This window comes from Amphiura filiformis, chromosome 17 (assembly GCF_039555335.1).
Source record: "Amphiura filiformis chromosome 17, Afil_fr2py, whole genome shotgun sequence".
Classification (NCBI taxonomy): domain Eukaryota; kingdom Metazoa; phylum Echinodermata; class Ophiuroidea; order Amphilepidida; family Amphiuridae; genus Amphiura; species Amphiura filiformis.
Window position 1 is genome coordinate 9220154 of NC_092644.1, and position 20025 is coordinate 9240178.

Here is a 20025-nt window from a genome sequence, read left to right on the forward strand (position 1 = left end):
TATCTTGGTCTGTCCCTCATGGAAGCCATAGCAAGGGTCCGAATTTAACAACAATTTGCATCATTAGCTTACGAATTTACAAAGGTTTGTGCATGGAGCCCTTTGCTTGTGTTTTGACACAACAGATTACACACACAGCGCAAACAACCATGCACTCAGAATCAAAGTTTGTAGGGCGCATAGCAAAATAATCCCCAGGGCTACTCTTTGATTCTACCTCATTGGTTATTTTGAGGTACATTAAGTGCATGGCCGACATAAGCAGCATGCAAACATGGCAGAGTTGGCACGCTTTGATTCTACCTCATTGCTTATTTTGAGGTATATAAGTGGCCTCCATGAGCGACACACACACATGGTAGAGTATGTGCTCTTTGATTCTACCTCATTGGTTATTTTGAGGTACATTAAGCGCATGGCCGACAAAAGCAGCATGCAAACATGGCCGAGTTGGCATGCTTTGATTCTACCTCATTGCTTATTTTGAGGTATAAGTGGCCTCCATGAGCGACACACACACATGGTAGAGTATGTGCTCTTTGATTCTACCTCATTGGTTATTTTGAGGTATATTATTAAGTGGCCTCCATGAGCGACACACACACATGGTAAAGTCTGTGCTCTTTGATTCTACCTCATTGGTTATTTTGAGGTATATTATTAAGTGGCCTCCATGAGCGACACACAAACATGGTAGAGTATGTGCTCTTTGATTCTACCTCATTGGTTATTTTGAGGTATATTATTAAGTGGCCTCCATGAGCGACACACACACATGGTAGAGTCTGTGCTCTTTGATTCTACCTCATTGGTTATTTTGAGGTATATTATTAAGTGGCCTCCATGAGCGACACACAAACATGGTAGAGTCTGTGCTCTTTGATTCTACCTCATTGGTTATTTTGAGGTATATTATTAAGTGGCCTCCATGAGCGACACACAAACATGGTAGAGTATGTGCTCTTTGATTCTACCTCATTGGTTAATTTGAGGTATATTATTAAGTGGCCTCCATGAGCGACACACACACATGGTAGAGTCTGTGCTCTTTGATTCTACCTCATTGGTTATTTTGAGGTATATTATTAAGTGGCCTCCATGAGCGACACACACACATGGTAGAGTCTGTGCTCTTTGATTCTACCTCATTGGTTATTTTGAGGTATATTATTAAGTGGCCTCCATGAGCGACACACAAACATGGTAGAGTATGTGCTCTTTGATTCTACCTCATTGGTTATTTTGAGGTATATTATTAAGTGGCCTCCATGAGCGACACACACACACATGGTAGAGTCTGTGCTCTTTGATTCTACCTCATTGGTTATTTTGAGGTATATTATTAAGTGGCCTCCATGAGCGACACACAAACATGGTAGAGTCTGTGCTCTTTGATTCTACCTCATTGGTTATTTTGAGGTATATTATTAAGTGGCCTCCATGAGCGACACACACACATGGTAGAGTCTGTGCTCTTTGATTCTACCTCATTGGTTATTTTGAGGTATATTATTAAGTGGCCTCCATGAGCGACACACAAACATGGTAGAGTCTGTGCTCTTTGATTCTACCTCATTGGTTATTTTGAGGTATATTATTAAGTGGCCTCCATGAGCGACACACAAACATGGTAGAGTATGTGCTCTTTGATTCTACCTCATTGGTTATTTTGAGGTATATTATTAAGTGGCCTCCATGAGCGACACACAAACATGGTAGAGTATGTGCTCTTTGATTCTACCTCATTGGTTATTTTGAGGTATATTATTAAGTGGCCTCCATGAGCGACACACAAACATGGTAGAGTTGGCACTCTTTGATTCAACCTCATTGGTTATTTTGAGGTATATTATTAAGTGGCCTCCATGAGCGACACACAAACATGGTAGAGTTGGCACTCTTTGATTCAACCTCATTGGTTATTTTGAGGTATATTATTAAGTGGCCTCCATGAGCAACACACAAACATGGTAGAGTTGGCACTCTTTGATTCAACCTCATTGGTTATTTTGAGGTATATTATTAAGTGGCCTCCATGAGCGACACACAAACATGGTAGAGTCTGTGCTCTTTGATTCTACCTCATTGGTTATTTTGAGGTATATTATTAAGTGGCCTCCATGAGCAACACACACACATGGTAGAGTTGGCACTCTTTGATTCAACCTCATTGGTTATTTTGAGATATATTATTAAGTGGCCTCCATGAGCGACACACAAACATGGTAGAGTCTGTGCTCTTTGATTCTACCTCATTGGTTCTTTTGAGGTATATTATTAAGTGGCCTCCATGAGCGACACACAAACATGGTAGAGTCTGTGCTCTTTGATTCTACCTCATTGGTTCTTTTGAGGTATATTATTAAGTGGCCTCCATGAGCGACACACAAACATGGTAGAGTTGGCACTCTTTGATTCAACCTCATTGGTTATTTTGAGGTATATTATTAAGTGGTCTCCATGAGCAACAAAGAGATGCACATATACATTTATTCATTGGCAAACATAGTCAGTGACGCACTACACTGTTTTCCCTGGACAATGGGAAAATCTGGGGGCAAAAATCTGAAAATTCAGCATTTTTTGTCCAAAATAAGATTTTGTTTGATCTGACTTTATTCACAAAGCACTTGTTAAATATGAACAATGAACTGTGAAATGTTTTATGTTATTTTATAACATGATCATGTTGACCACCAGTGATTGATAGGACTCATTGTGATGGTAGTTTAGAACAAGCAATTTATAACTACACATTTACAAATTCAAGCACTGTCACCGGAGGAAGCCATTACTACATTAGGGATATATGCAGAATTGGGTAAGCAGTAATTTTTGTTTTACAGCAACTTCTTTCAAAGATGATAATCCTCAATAATTTTGGCAGATAGGTTTATATTTCTGTAGCTTAAAGCTTTTTTAAGTAGGAGGCTGGTCGACTGCATATCCGTCAGTACACGCTTTTCAATACGGAATAAATGCTAACCTCATTGTGACATCATCCAAGCAGCAAAGTTCATTTCCCATTGAAAAAGCGTGTATTGACAGATATGCAGTTGACCGTTCTGGTAGTCCCCCCGGGGGTAGTTTCCTTAAATTGTCTCTAATAAATACTGATTCTTCATGGGCGTGTTTTGTTCATTTATTTCAAAGAAAAAGTAGGAATATAGTCTAAAATAAGGCTATATTAATCCAAGTTTGCATCTTTAAATGTAGCAAAGTGCAACCTGGATTGCAGCCAAGGAACGTGCCGCAGCACATGGATCCATCAATGATAAACCATCAATGCTATCAACTAAGTTGTCATTATTATATCTGTTGCATAGACCTATTGGCACTAAACCTGTTAAAATTTATAAACTTACTCATAACCTTTATATAGTCAGCATAATATTTATATGAGATTTCTGGTATTGAAGTTGGGGTATGTTGGACAAAATATTGAATTGATGATACAAATGTTTACTTACATTTTTTACAATGCAAGTTTGTGTTGCTATGGCAACAGAATGAACTGTAATACAATGACATTTGTACCATACAGGGCCTGTATCCTGGGGGGGGTCTCCCTGTCAGTCTGAAACACCGTTAATCCAAACCAACCCTAGTCCAAATTTTTAGGGTTAGGGTTAGGTTTAGGTCTAGGGTTAGGTTTAGGCTTGGGGTTGGGGTTAGTGTTAGGCAAGCTTAAAATTCGGACTGCGGTGGTTTGGACTGATGGGGTTTCGGACTGACGGGGTGAACCCGTATCCTGGTGGCGTTAGCCAAACTTAAAATTCGGACTGCGGTGGTCTGGACTGATGGGGTTTCGGACTGACGGGGTGAACCCGTATCCTGGTGGCGTTAGGCAAGCTTAAAATTCGGACTGTGGTGATTTGGACTGATGGGGTTTCGGACTGACGGGGTTTACCCGTATCCTGGTGGCGTTATGCAAGCTTAAAATTCGGACTGCGGTGGTCTGGACTGATGGGGTTTCGGACTGACGGGGTGAACCCGTATCCTGGTGGCGTTAGGCAAGCTTAAAATTCGGACTGCGGTGGTCTGGACTGACGGGGTGAACCCGTATCCTGGTGGCGTTAGGCAAGCTTAAAATTCGGACTGCGGTGGTTTGGACTGATGGGGTTTCGGACTGACGGGGTGTACCCGTATCCTGTTGGCGTTAGGCAAGCTTAAAATTCGGACTGCGGTGGTTTGGACTGATGGGCTTCGGACTGACGGGGTGAACCCGTATCCTGTTGGCATAGTTACAATTTACTTGGGGTGCTAATTTGTTTAGAAAGTTGACTTTTATGTTGAACATATATTGTGAATTTTTCATGGATGATGCCAACTTTGTTTCCAAACTGCAATTTTGGGGGTTTGCGCATAGAACCATCCCTTATCAAGTCATTGGATGATCAGTTGTAAGGATTTTGGGTGACAATTTGGGGGAAATCGGTCTTTGGGGGAAAATTTTTTAAAAAGACATGGAATCTTTGGATGACAGTGGACTCAAAATAGGATGTGCATACCATGCCATGCAAATCTCAACCATTTTTTTAAAAGTGTAATACTGTACTCGACCTACTTAGCACCCTCCCCTACTAAGGGCCATTATTTTCCAAATAGCATTTTTTAAGTAGGCTTACCCCCTTTTCAATGCACCTGTACAACTAAATTTCATCAAATGTCCAAATGGTCATCTGTACCAAATTCCTGCTTTCCTTGGCCAGGTCAGCAAAACCCCCATGGCTATCGGTCGCCGATCAAGCGCTTAGCATATGAGAGGTCTCGGGTTAGAATCCTGATGAAAACAAACTACTTCTTCATATCTTCTCTCTTCATTCCTTCCTTCGTTCCTTTCCAGTCACTAAAGCAATGGCTGTTGTTTAGGGTTAAAGAGCTGAACCATATAAAATAATTTTACAGGAAAATAACTTTCTAATACTAATAAAGTGTTCATCAGGTTTTGCTCCAAGTCCAGCAGATGACCCATACCTATCCAGGTAGGGTCAATAAGGTCATGACCCATTGACCTAGGCAGACAGATAACTTGAGTTTAGTCAACATTGAAGAATTTTACTAAATTTGCTACAAATTTCAGTTATCTAAAACAAAAGCTTGAATGGACAGTGCTAGAATAGCTGCCACATACAAATATATTGCAGTTTTGAAAGTTTTGAATTTATTTTGCAACTTTGAAAAAGTGGTCAAAATTTCATTTGCATTGTCATTCACTAGCCCCTGCAAAAGTGATATATTTGGGTAGTGCCAAAGGTCAAATTTGACATAATCTGGTCAAAATGAATTGACTAGGAAATCATGGGATTTTACTTGAAACCTAGTCTAATCTCAGAGGAGGCTTAAAGGCATTCCTACAATGCACTATGATTGGGAAATTTGACCAATATAACCTAATTTTAGAGGCAAAGTCCCCATTGCCACACACACAAAATGGTCATTTTAAAACTGCAGCCAACGAGCTAATAGTTGAGACTTAGGACTGATATTTGATTTTCTTACAGGAAACATTCATATTGTCCCACTGCATTAATTTTATTCCTAAGTCTCGATGTTTTCAATGTTAAATAATAGGATGAAAACATCAGATATTTGCACACAATCCCAATGCAAAGTATGGTCAACTTGCCACATGTGTACAAAAACCAGACATACCAAGGTCAGAAACCCCATTGGGCCATGGGAATGTCTTTAAACATCCTCTGGTCTAATCTATACTGTTTTTAAGAGTAGCAAGTCATTATGTCCAATAACCCATGAATTTGTTCATTCCAGTAATCTTACTTTTTCACGGGGCAGCTATGCGTCACCTTTCCCCTTAACTCACTATGCTCCCATACAGATAATCAGCCCCATGGACAGTGCCTTATATTTTTAAGTTAAACAGGCTCTGACCTATATGGTGCATGGTTATGTTGGGCTTGGACAGTAATTGCCTGACCCGGTCAATTCACATTGTTTTATGCTTCCTTTCTATATTACATAGGTAATATGTATAGGAATCCAGGAATAGAAATCTAGGTACATTATTAAAGTTTATTAGTTCTGACAAAGAACATCCTTAAGAAAATTTACAAATGACCTTAACTTTTTAACTTTTTCTTGTAGGTAAATGTGAACTTGGAAAAGGTGAATATATTTGTTATTGGACAAAGAATGCTGTGCAACCCCAAGGAAGCATAATATTTTATCATTCTATATAATGATATTCTCTAGCAATTATATTTTCTTCATTCTTTGAGCAAAATTTTAATTATATAGGCCTAGGCTTACAGGTGTCTCAATAGGAATACCCTGCACCAAAATAGCAACTTGGATTCTGGTGCAACAGGTCCTTGGTTTAAATCTATGCAGGTGGAGGCAAATATCACAAAATTATTATCAGCTCTCTCTATGCCATCTTTTGGCCAAAGTGAGTTAATTTTTGACTGAAATTTTGGGAATCAAATCAGATATTTACAAACTATGTTTGCAAAACAATGCAGTTTTTTTCAGATTTTCAGCTGTAGGGGCCTAGGTGATTGTTTGAGGTCATTAATTAGCCTCTTCCAGAAAAGCATTGCTTGTCGAATACGATAGGATTTCGGTCATTGGCGCATTAACACAGCTACCCAATAGAGCCGGGGTCTGAACTTAGTCTCCGGTCGAGGTAGGTAGACTAATTGACAGGCGATCATGCATGCACGCAGCAGGCTTATAGGCTTGAAACAGGCACTGTCATTGATTGGTTAGGGTTAGTTTAGGGTTAGAGTTAGGATTAGGGTTATGAATAGGCTTAGGGTTAGCTTACACAAAATAATTACTTGAAGGTTGGACACCGCCCCCTCCCCCAAGTAGCTTGTTGAATCAAAAGCTAGCTAGTGAGGGCTGCAAACAAATCTAACGTGCTATCAGAAGCTATAAGAAGCTATCAGAAAAGTTTCTAAGTATTTACACCTGAAATCTTATCGTGTTCGACCAGTAATGCCGAATACAGAGAGGATCATGGTAGGCCCACAGAGCTATCCTTTTTCTCTCATGTTTTGTCTAATTTCGATTGTTTTAATTATCTAATCATGTGTTCATGTAGTCTACTGTAGTAGACCAGTTTAATTTATCATTCCCTAAATTAATTTCTCTGACCTGACCATGGAAAAGTCATCATTCCTGTTCTGATTCAACAGCTCAAATCGGGCTCAAATATCCATGAGAAAACTGGTCTACTGTAGTTCGAATATACAATGAACTATGCACTCTATAGTGGGTATGATGTTACCTCATTAAAAATGCAGTCTTGGCTGTTTATGCACATATCCTGTGGTTTTTACCAATTAAGCCGTTTGAATAGCCGTCCAGCGCGTATTATTTGCACAAGGTCCAATACAATGTATAGTATGCGCTTGACGTCGCAAGCACGATACTGCGATGGTTAAGCTGTCAAATGAAATCTGAATAGAGCTACCCCACGTGGGTTGGGTTCAGTGAACACAGTGGGTTGGGCTAATGCATAAACATGTATGCTTGCCTATCTGTTATTGGTTAAGATTTACCACCCACCTCAGATTCGAGATGAAAGAGGTTGAGTCTATGTGTTAAGATATGGTGGGTCACACAGGTCATATCCAACTACCGCAGTCCTTTTTTCTCTGGGCAGGGCAGTCACTGGAGATGTGATGTGTTTCGTCATAGATTTTAAATGGTTTCATGCATGGAAACGTATGAATTGTTTATCAAAACAACAAAAAAGGAATGCAGCGCAGTCTAGTGTTCATGAGGCTTTAGTGTAACAAATCTGCAATTGTTAAAGAAATCTTTTTTTTTTTTTTTTTTTTTTTATAAGTTAAAAATCGCCTATTGCGTGTTCAAAAAATAAATCTAACAAAAATTCATTGCTTGTTGTTGACACAGTTTTCGAGATAATCGCAATTTTATGACAAAAATTCCTATTCAATCATGTATTAAATGCAAACTTCAAATTGATGTCTCGCTTTAAGTATACATCTAGCATCCTTGAGGATCCGGGATCACATGGGTGTTGCCATGGAGATTGCTATAATTGAAAGTGACATTGACCCCTTTTCAACTCTGGAAAGCGCTTAAGACAAGCACTACAATTTTTGAATTCAGAACAAAATTTTCATCAAAATTTCGCAGAAAATGTTCATTTTATACAAGTGAAGATGAAAATGGGGATTTTAGAAATTTTTAAAAAAGTTCAACATTTCAACTTTGTTTATTTTTTTTATAAAATTTCTTTAGCATTCTGAAAATTGAGATTATCTTGATTGATAATCGATTATTGATAATCGATTATTGATAATCGATTATTGATTATTGATGATCAATTATTGATTATTGATTGACACCGCCATACAAATAGTCTGTAAGGGAAAGACCTGATTTGAAAATCACACCGCCGCCGCCGCCCCCCACATCATTTTAAAGCTATTTTTAGGCCCAATCATGATAGATATTGATTATTGATTATTGATATTCGATTATTGATAATCGATTATTGATTATCAATTATTGATGGACACCGCCATACAAATAGAGAGTCCGTAAGGAAAAGGTCTTGATTTGAAAATCACCCGTCGCACATCATTTTTAATGCTATTTGAATAGTAGACGTGATTGATATTGATAATCGATTATTGATAATCGATTATTGATTATCGATTAACCATGATTGATTATTGATTGACACCGGCATACAAATAGACAGTCCGTAAGGAAAAGGCTGATTTGAAAATCACCCCCCCATCATTTTTAATGCTATTTGAATAGTAGGCCTAATCTTGAGTGACATTGATTATATTGACTGAATATTGATTATCGATTATCAATCGATCCATCATCGATTACAGATAAATACTGGTTGTCAAAATGCAGGCAAGATCATGCTACGGTCGGCATAGCTATCTGCCACCTTTCCCGCCACACCATTGCTTGTCGAATACGATAGGATTTCGGTCATTGGCGCGTTAACACAGCTACCCAATAGAGCCCGGGTCTGAACTTAGTCTCCGGTCGAGGTAGGTAGACGAATTCGACAGGCGATCATGCACGCAGCAGGCTTATAGGCTTGAAACAGGCACTGTCATTGATTGGTTAGGGTTAGTTTAGGGTTAGAGTTAGGATTAGGGTTATGAATAGGCTTAGGGTTAGCTTACACAAAATAATTACTTGAAGGTTGGACACCGCCCCCTCCCCCAAGTAGCTTGTTGAATCAAAAGCTAGCTAGTGAGGGCTGCAAACAAATCTAACATGCTATATAGAAGCTATAAGAATTAGCTATCAGAAAAGTTTCTAAGTATTTACACCTGAAATCTTATCGTGTTCGATCAGTAATGATTCTGACTGACAGAACCTGGCAAATCCATCCACCCATAGAACTAGGTGGTTATTTTCAACATCTTTATAGGTGAAATCATGAATAGTGAGTAAAAGTTTTGGTATTGTTTCAAAGAACTCTTTCCATATCATAATGACCTTTTAACCAGTGAACATGGGAGCAGGTGTGTTGTCAAAGGCCACCAAATAAAAGTACTACAACAGCATCTACATCCCCTTCAAACTAGAGATGGTGGTGAAATTGCAGGTACTCTATATCAGTATGGACCACAAGAGCCTCATCCCAATGGCATAGTCCAATAACCTCAAATACATAATCATAGTGTAAAATTTGACTTCAAGTTGCAAAGTATGAGTTTTTGTACCCAAATCTTCAAAGGTCATTCAATGAATGTTCAAATGTATTGGGGTTTAAGAACTGTTCCCCTGATAGATGAGCATGTTGTGGATCATAGTGTATCAGCTGTTTTATAGTGGGAGCACTGAGATGTGTGGTACATTGCGGTATAATTTTTATCCGGTCAGATATTATCTGGAAACTTGCTCACTATAAACACTAGCCGTATTTGTATGTACCGAACATCGATATCCTTGGCATGAGATATTTGCACTATAAACACACGAGGATAAATTGTGCATGTGCTGTATTACCGGAAGTAGCAGCTTCTTTATGATGCGTAAGTTCCGCACAGGACATTCGGAACGCTTCTCACCCCCACGAGTTATGAAAACAGAAGCTACATGTTCGCTGCCATGATCATACTGTTGAATGGGCTGTTTATAGCTCGCACCACAATATTTACACATTCCCTGTGACCTCATGGGTCATTGCAAATGTACGGTAATGTTAGTTGGTATATAATTTGTGCGGCAACTGCATCTCACTATAAACAGTTTCGGTTTATATACAAGAATGATCGTATACGGCATACTCAAAACTCACTATAAACACGCTGTATATTAGAATTCAGTTTGAAAAACAAATGGCTACCATGGTTACTCACCTCTTCTACATCAGATTTGTTTAGCAGGAATAGCTGCCCTGAACTTGTGGCAGCTATCTGTTCATAAGCTTTAAACCCTGGATGAGAGTGATTTCCACAGTCACCAGTCATTACAAATACGACCTGAAATCAAAACACAAAAAGTTAAAATTGTCAGTGGCGGCGCCACGGGGGAGGGCGCAAATGCCCCCAGTCAGAACTCTTGCCCCCCCCTGTTACCCCCCCCCCCAGAAAAAAACCCAAATTACAAAAATTTCCACTTTTTGCGGTAATTTTGCGCAAAATTTGTTGATTGCCCCCTCTGAAATTCTCTTTTCCCCCTAATCCACCCCTAAAAAAATTCCTGGCGCCAGCACTGAATATTGTATGCATAATGAAGACATTTTATAGCAGTTTTTGTATCGGTATCCTGGGGCCTGGGCTATGTTCATTTATACCACTCTCCAAAGCATGCTTCTCCATTTTTCCCAACAAAATCATAAACCACCACTTTTTTTACTTGGAAAATCCTGCTCAAAAGGAGTATTTTTATCTTAATTATTCTATAAATCCCTTAATTTTAAACAAGAAACATTTAAGATAGATTAGCAAAATTAGTATATTGATGGGTCCACTTTCAAATTCTCAGTAGCACACCCCTACCCAAACTTGAGTACCCTCTGAGACATAACTGACGTTTATCAAGAATGTTCACTTATTCATGTTCCTGAATGTATTCGCAACAAGTTCCCTTCAATGAACCTTAGTCAAGGGAATCCCATGTTGAATGCCACAGTTGGTCTTTTCAATTGCCTAGTCTGTTGATTTCTCAGAATGGTATTAAAATGTATTTATATGAGAAAGTGCTTTAACCCAGTCGTATATAGTCCCTTCATAGCCGAGTCTACGTGTAGGGTAACAGGATGCGGGATTTCCCCCAAAGTGAAACTTTTCATAGGAAACAAATTTCCTTGTATCTATAAAGTGGTTTTACTCCCACTCTTAAAACTGATTTCCGGGGTTTTTCTAAAGCACAGTTTAATAAATTGTACTCAAGCAAATAGCACCCTCTAAATAATCACATGGGCAATGGACCTATTTGTTGAAGAGGCATTGCTGATCTGTGCCTCAAATACTATTTGATAACAAGACCTTGTTGTGAAAATCTCAAGATCCAACTTGGTATACAGCAAGCCAAAGAATTAAGGTACCAGTTATGTTCACCCCTGATCTTTTAGCTCGAATTTAAAACCTAATTTGTTGAAAACGTTCAAGACATGACATCCAAAAACCCAACAAAGATGCCAATTTAAAAGTTGCCGTTTGCTCCATTTGCAAGCCCTATTGATTTGTACACAAGGCGTTATCGAACAAGGTAACTATTGCCGTGCTTTCATTGATTAAACGAGCATTGTGCTTTCATTGATTAGAACACAAAATTGCAACTTCTGATTTCCCTTCTTCCTTAGGTTTTAGATCACTGTTTCTTTAATTCTCAACCAATTTCAACAAATAAGGTCTTAAATCAGAGCTAAAGAGTACCTGTATTGGCAGCTGGTTTTAATTTTGACATATTCGTCTTTGTTTAGGATATATACAGGGATGAACATAACTGGCACCTTAATTCTTTTGCTTACTGTATACCAAAGAAGATCGTTTCTCTCATATTCTGCACGCACATGGAATGCCCTACCAGCACATATATTTTCTAACAATGATTTGAAGAGCTTCGAGCAAGAGATTAAACTTGGTACCAACCTGTCAACAACTCAGCATTTTATATAAATTGATACCGTATTTTCCGTAATAAACACCCTGAGGGCATTGCATTTGGGGGGGGGTGTTTATTAGAAGTGAATTTTCATTGAAAAAACTTTAAAATCGGGTTCAATTTCCCGATGGTGCTCCTGTAGAAAGAAGGTATTTATGACTATACCAATACTACTACCGATGGCAGCGCCCACTGAATCACGTTAAAAATGACATTTTTGTGGTAAATACAACAAAATTACACCCATAAGTGTATCATCAAGCAAGAATCTGATGAAATTATAGTGGAATTCTACCATAATTAGGCAATGAAATGGATGGTCATAATAGGTTTTGTCCATGCAATTTAGCGATCGTCACTGACATAACTGATGCAAGTTTTAAGCTTACTCACACGATATAGTATGGAAATGTTTGCATTTTTATCAATTTTTCATTGAAAAATTGGAGGGGGCGTTTATTAGAGGGGGAGCATTTATTACAGACAATATAATACGGTAACTGCTGTAAATTTAAATTGCCAAATTTAAACCTTAACAAACAAACAAAAAATGTTACAACAAGAAGGAAAAATGGAGATAAACTTGAAGAAAATACTTGTAACCATCCACTTACCTGACTTTCTTTTTCTTGAATTAATTTGAGTACATCATTAGTAAGATGATAATCTTTGGCCCTGGCATCAGTAAATACATAGATATATGATCCTGGAAGACTAATATTCAATGCTACAAGTATTGCTCCTACGCTCATCTCTGGGCAGTCGCCTCCTCCTTGCACATATAGGTCTTGTAACTGCCTCTGAAAAACATCTGGGCTATTTGTTCTTGTGATTGGTCCAATTTCTGTGAGGAACAAAGGAAAGAAATAAGGTTGTAACATTCTGATAAATGTACGGATACAAGTATTGCAGTGGCGGCACTAGGGGGCAAGGGAGATATTTGCCCCCCAAAAAAAAAAAAAATGTCTTGCCAACCCCCACTTTTGAGCGAAACCAACAAAATTACGTAAATTTCCACTTAATGCAACAATTTTGCACAAAATTTGTCGATTTTGCCCCTCCTGAACTTCACTTTGCCCCCCCCCCCCAAAAAAATTCCTGGTGCCACCACTGGATGCAAGTGGGTAATTGATAGATTTCCTGAAGGCCAGATGGCTGAGCGCTTGTGCTCATGACATCAAACATTTATGGGGGGCTTGTCCATTGTCTAGGGAATAGGGTAGGGTATCACCGACATCCCCTTTTCCAGAAACGTAAAAATCAATCAATCAATCAAAATACAAATTAATAATAATAAATAAATAAAATTTAAAAAAAAAAATTTAAAATCAATTTTTTGATTTTTTACATTTCCATATATGGACAAATTTCTGGAAATCAGAAAATTTCATCCCTGATAATGTTATTGCACTTTAGCGAAAAGCACACTAAAACATTCAAACAAATTATACATACACCACATGGGTTTAGTGTAAACTTATGTAGGTTACGCAAGTGTAGACAGCGTTTTATGTTGTTGTAATTTTGGATTCCTCTGGTATTGTTGCAGGCTTTCTTCATTGTCTAAAGCTGTCTAAGTAGACTCAAATTAAACATTCAAAATTCATTTGAAGATATACCATTTAAAGAGGAAGTCCCACCAGAGCAGTTCTTCTGGGGTGAACCAACCCTGCCTGGTTATCAAATTAATCAGTGACCAGGTTATCTCTGAATTTGACAGGTGCTAATTGATGCAATAACATTAAAACATCAATTATCACCTGTCAAATTCAGAGATTACCTTATCACTGATTAATTTGATAACCAGGCAGGTTTGGTTCACCCCAGAAGAACAGCTCTGGTGGGGATTCCTCTTTAAAGAAAAGGGTACATAAAGCTACTACAACTTTTAAAAGTCACAACTTACTCTGAATGTTAAATTCACTTACCAGAGGAAAAATTCATGTATGTATTCACAGCATACAAGATCCTATTCATAGTATTTTCGCACTCATGTATTTCATGTAGGTGGGCCAATTTTACTCCATGATTCTCAGAACACGACATGACAACTCCATGATTTTCCTTAATAAAAGTAATTATCTTGTCATTTCTGATCATACTTAATTGCACTAAATCAAATGTGGCAAAACATATTATCAAAGAAGTAAAAGAATTTTGACTTCAGTCATGTTCACATTTTGAGTTACACCTGGCGTAAAGTTACGCTAACATTGATAAAAAATCCACAGATATTTTCGCTACTCCTACCGCGTGTCCACACCTAGCCTACTCCTAGCACTACGCTGACCAGTTCCACAAAGCATTCACTTCTGGTCGGTATAAACATTGGCTACCACTTCCGGTGTTTCTGTGACCTTTTTCAACCACGCAATGTAATGTCTTAGTTCCGACCAACAAAAGGTCAAACTCACATTAGTAGCAGTGTTCACACTGCAACTTATGCCTGGCGGAGGTTACACCCAGATTGCTACTCCTGACTTTTCGTTGGACGTTCGCCTGGCGGAACTTACACTGACCATCGTTCACACTGCCACTACTCCTGGCAGCGCCTACCGCTACTCCTAGCAACTTACGCCGACCAAGTTCCGCCAGGCGTACGTCCGACAATGTGAACACAACAGTTAGCATCATGCTGGTCCCTATGGTGATGTAGATGGTCAATTCAGTTGGATCGTAATTAGCTACAGTATCACTGGGAGACCACCATTGATAACTTGAAAAATAATTGCAAGAAATTGTTACTGTTACAGCTTCAAACAGTTAATTCTTTCCCATTTACATCGAAATACTTGGCTTTTCTAGTTGAAATCCATACACCCCCAGAACATGATCTTAAAATCTCACACAAGGGGTGTAGATTTCAAATGGAGTCACCCATTCAGGTCTAACCCTATTTGAAAGTCACACTCCATGTGTGGAAGAGTAAGGTCATGTCTTCCATAGGGTGTGTATGGGTTTCAACTGGAATAGCCCAACATGCAGACCATTTTAGCTTACAAATAGTGAAAATGGTGGCTCTGAAAAGAGCTGTTTGTAACATTTGAGTAGGAGGTTCTGCTTCCAAATACAAAACATTGCATAACAAAATTACTATATATGAACAAAGCACACTGTACAAAGATGTTCCTTGCCAAAGGCCAGCAAAATAAAAATTGTTTCATTGTCCTGAACCGTGTGGTAAAGACAAAATAAGACATAAATATGTAATTTCTCTACTTTAGTAAGTAGAGAAATTTTATACATATATTTCAATGGGGCTTCATCAACTTCATCAATACTGTTGTTTTCCTTATTTTTGCCAATTCTTTTATTTCAAAAATACCTGGTAACAATTTTAATGACTTAAGTTATCCTGCTCTAGTATACACAATTTTTTTTATACTTTCTCTGGGATCACTGAATGGGCCAGCCTTTAAGGGACAAATTGAATTGGAAAAAAACCATAATAATATTATGTCACGTTCCAGGTTCACACAGTAAATGACTGCTACACTAAATGTTTATGTTGTGCTTACAAACATTAGTGTGTTACATTGAATCATGAACCATGTAAACTTCACATGCCATATCAAGTTCACTGCAACGCGGGAGATAAACTTGCGATAATTGGTCGTCACATGGCACTGTCAAGGGCATTAACAAACCCCTAGCACGCTTAGTTTTATTATAGCTAACATCCTGTGTGAGAATAGTCCTACTCAGTAGAACATGATTGCCTCCCTGTCTAATGCAAATCACGGTACGTACAAGGAAATTAAGCCTGTCTTGCAGACTAACAAGTGAGAAAAGGACGTAATATAGCTCACATAGCATTTCACGCCTGTCTCTACATGTACCCAGGTTGGGGCGACAGTATTAAATGTAAATAAGCGATGGTTGAAGATTAACCCTGTCAAACCTAAGAAACTTTCAGGATGATCCACAACTAAGAAATGGACTTGCACAAGTGTTAATGCTATCACAATTACAAAAACTTTGAAACTTGTTTTGAAACTGTGGAATAATGAGATGGATCTGCTAACATAAAAGTTACTTCATATGTGACCTGCTACCATGAAATCAGCGTAAAGTCGCAAGGTGTTAGTCACTCAAAACGCCCTGGCTACTGCGTTGGTGTTCACTCACCTGTTAAAGCCACTAGGTATGTCTGTATGTCCTTTGCGAATGGGGGCACCTATGTGCCATTCACGAAGGATAATACTACTGGCTTGTAAAGGTGACGGCAAACAAAGAACATCAACTTAGTCAGAACAAAATCTCAAAACTACCAACTCAACAAAATTAGCATAAAGTCGCGTTGCCTTTACGCTGATTTTGTGGTAGCAGGTCACATATGGGGACATAAAATGTCAATTTTAAGAAAGTTATTGTTTTTAAGTCTAGGTCACTACCTCCACTGTCACTACTAACAACAACAACAACAACAACAACAACAACAACAACAACAACAACAACAACAACAACAACAACAACAACAACAACAACAACACCAGTATCATCATCAACAACAACATAACAATATCCTTCCACATTATTATTATTATGCTTCACCCTAGCATTCAAGACATAATAATTAATATGCAAATAATACAAGGATTCAAAATAAATGATGCAAGCCATGTGCCCAAAGGTACAATTCCCCTTGAGTCCTGATTTTTGTGCTCCTTTTCAAGTTTCGGTATTCCCCAGCTTCATAGAGTCACTTTGAAAGAAATGGTACAAAAATTGTCCCCAACTACCCTTATTTGCACTCAAGATCATAGTGCAGGGTTATAAGTTGTTAAACGTGATGTAAGTTTGTCCTTTGATCCACTGCTGAAAACGTTAAGCTCTTTACACTGATCTGATGATCAAGGGATATCCATTTCATGTATACAGGAAGTGTACTGATTTCTAACTTGTTCCTGCTTGATATATTAAGTTAACAACTAGAGAAGATTTGTGATAAATTTTCATTAATTTTGATTGCACAACAATAGTTCTTGGCCAGTGGCGCCACTACGGGCGGGGTGGGAGGGTGTGGGGCAAGGGAGAATTAATCCCTCCCCCAAATATTTTTTCTTGCCACCCCCACTTTTGAGGGAAAACCCAAAATTACGTGACATTTCCACTTTTTATGCGGCAATTTTGCACAAAATTTGTTGATTTTGCCCCCCCTGAAATTCACTTTGCCCCCCCATGCCCCCGAAAAAAACCCCATGTGCACCACTGTTCTTGACAATGGCTTCTAGTTAACCTAGATTCAGTGTCTTATTTCAGACATTTATCAAAATAATTTGAGCAAAGATAGCATAATTTGTTGGAATTATACTACTTGCCTTGTCAGAAGACAATCAAAATGAAAGATGAGAGGATTAGTAGGAGTAACTTTACCATCACTCTTAACCAAAATCCTAACCCTATACCTAATCTCTTAATCCTAACTTGAATCTAAACCCTAACCCTAAACCTAACACTAACCCTTATCCAAACCTTAAACCTAATCTCTTAATCCTGAATTGAATCTAAACCCTGAACCTAACTCTAATCCTAATGCAAACCCTAAACCTAATATCTTAATCCTAAAATGAATCTTAACCCTAACAGTAAACCTAACACTAACCCTTATCCAAACCCTAAACCTAATCTCTTAATCCTGAATTGAATCCTAACCGTAAACCTAACACTAACCCTTATCCAAATCCTAAACCTAATCTCTTAATCTTGATTTGAATCCTAAACCTAACACTAATCATAACAGTAACCCTTATCCAAATGTTAAACCTAATCTTTTAATCCTGACTTGACTCTTAATCCTAACCCTAACACTAACACTAACCCTTATCCAAACTTCAACCTAAACTCTTAATCCTGACTTGAATCCTAACCATAAACCTAACACTAACCCTTATCCAAACCTTAAACCTAATCTCTTAATCCTGACTTGCATTTTAACCATAACCCTAACAGTAACACAAATCCTAAACCTAATCTTTTAATCCTAAATTGAATCCTCTCATAACACACTGATTTTGGCTCTACATCCAACTTGATTTTCACATCATCTGACTCAAGTTGCTTGCTCATCATGTCACAATGGTGAATCTAATTCAGCCTCTTGTCACACTTTCACAATATCCGACGAGTACCTAACAAGCGCTACAAAGCGTGCCTCTTCACACCTTACGAAATGCTTACTAGCATTGCGTTGCGTTCGCTGAGTTACTTTGGCTACTATTATTTCCTCTTACTTAATAAAAAGAAACGAAACAAGTTAGATTTAAAATTCTACCAAGGATCGACCGGGTTCAACCAGCAACCTATCGATCCATAGTCGAGGCACTACACACTATGCTACAAGTGGTTGTGCTAGAAAGCCGTCTATTTATTATACTTATTGTTTATGAAATAAAGCGCGCGCACACGGTATACTATTACTATTACTAGTAAATTACCAATGAATAACCCTACCCTAATCCTAACCCTAATCCTAATCCAAACCCTAATCCTGGTCCTAATGCTCTATGCCAGGCAAAACAGGTACGCCACAAAAACCGGGGGCACATCAAAATTTTTGGTGGGTATGCTCCCCGAATTTTGAGGTGGTGGGTCTTTGGGAGCTGACGGCGCACGGTAAAAGGGGGGTCTTTCGAGCTGCGAAAGTCAAAATCAAGTGTCTTTCTTGGCTTTTTGGTTGAAAATCGCCTGAAAAACAAGAAATATGAGGAATGAGCAATTTTGGGGCTTTTAGAGCTGAAATTATCAAAATCAAGGGTCTTTCGAGCTTTATTTTGGTCAAAAATAGGGGGTCTTTCGAGCTGCGAAACCCAAAAGGGGGGTCTTTCCGGGAGCATACCCGTATGGTCATTTGTGTTGAGTGCCCCCGGCGCAAAACAGGTACCTGATCGACGCTACTAAGTGATCAATCCCAAAAAGCCCTTTAGATCGCTACGAAGCGAGCTAAAATGTGACAACGGGATGTCTAATTTCATTCCACAAAACATTCATTTGCCAACAACACCATCTTCAAATAACACCTGTAGATACTGCTGACAAATTAGGCTTGATTCCTTTTAATATCAACTAATAATTTGAGATGATTCCCATTGAGTCAGACAGGTCAATTGTCAATATCAATGGTGGCAATTATACTGCTCAGATATGTAACATTTAACAGTTAGATAATAGTCACTGGGTTAAATCAAAATCGACAGCATTAACAAATAGATGCAGAGATGTCAATAGTAAAAACTAATAAATGCGGGACAGGGAATACTCGATTAAAGTGATGCTGCAGACTACAGAATCATCTGTGATTTTTTTTTAAATCCATGAATTGAAGTACTATCAAGTACTTCAATTCAATTCTTATATATTTGCAATTTATTTATCTATAGATAGGCGAGGTCTGCTTGCTTTCTGAAGACAAGGGGCAGTCTTCAGTGAACGGCTCTTTTCAGAGCCACCAAAACATTTCAACTTATCAGATAGGCAAGATCTGCTTGTTCTCTGTTGACAAGGGGCAGTCTTTAGTGAACAGCTCTTTTCAGAGCCATCAGTAAGCAGGGGGTGGCCTACATGTCTCATTCTTCGGTACTTTGTCCTGAAGAAGTCAGAGCTACTTCTGACGAAAGCTTGACAATTCTAAACTTGTCCGATGGCAAACCCGCTAATAACCCACTAATTGTTATGATTCCCGTCATAAAAGCCTATCACACAATTTGATTTATCTATCTGTATTCTGTCAATGTATTTCTTGATTATTATATGGATCTATAATTTTTTTTATATGAAGTATGAAAATATTATTTATTAACAGTTTCTTTTGGAGTTGAGATTGAACTCTCCTCTCTGGTGACTAAAAGGCTGACAGTAAATTCCATGATTATGTTGCCATTAGTTAGCACCATCTCTGTGCCCAGTGCTACAGAAGGAGAGCATGGACTGACACCATAT

General features: G+C 38.4%; 1 protein-coding gene across 1 annotated transcript in view; it reads right to left on the reverse strand.

Annotated features, from left to right (window-relative positions):
* LOC140138368 (hemicentin-1-like) overlaps positions 1-20025 on the reverse strand; it is a 177172-nt gene that overhangs the window by 117579 nt on the left and 39568 nt on the right. Inside the window, 2 exon segments of the mRNA XM_072160275.1 lie at positions 10338-10460; positions 12702-12931. Coding sequence (XP_072016376.1) covers positions 10338-10460; positions 12702-12931 — 353 coding nt within the window.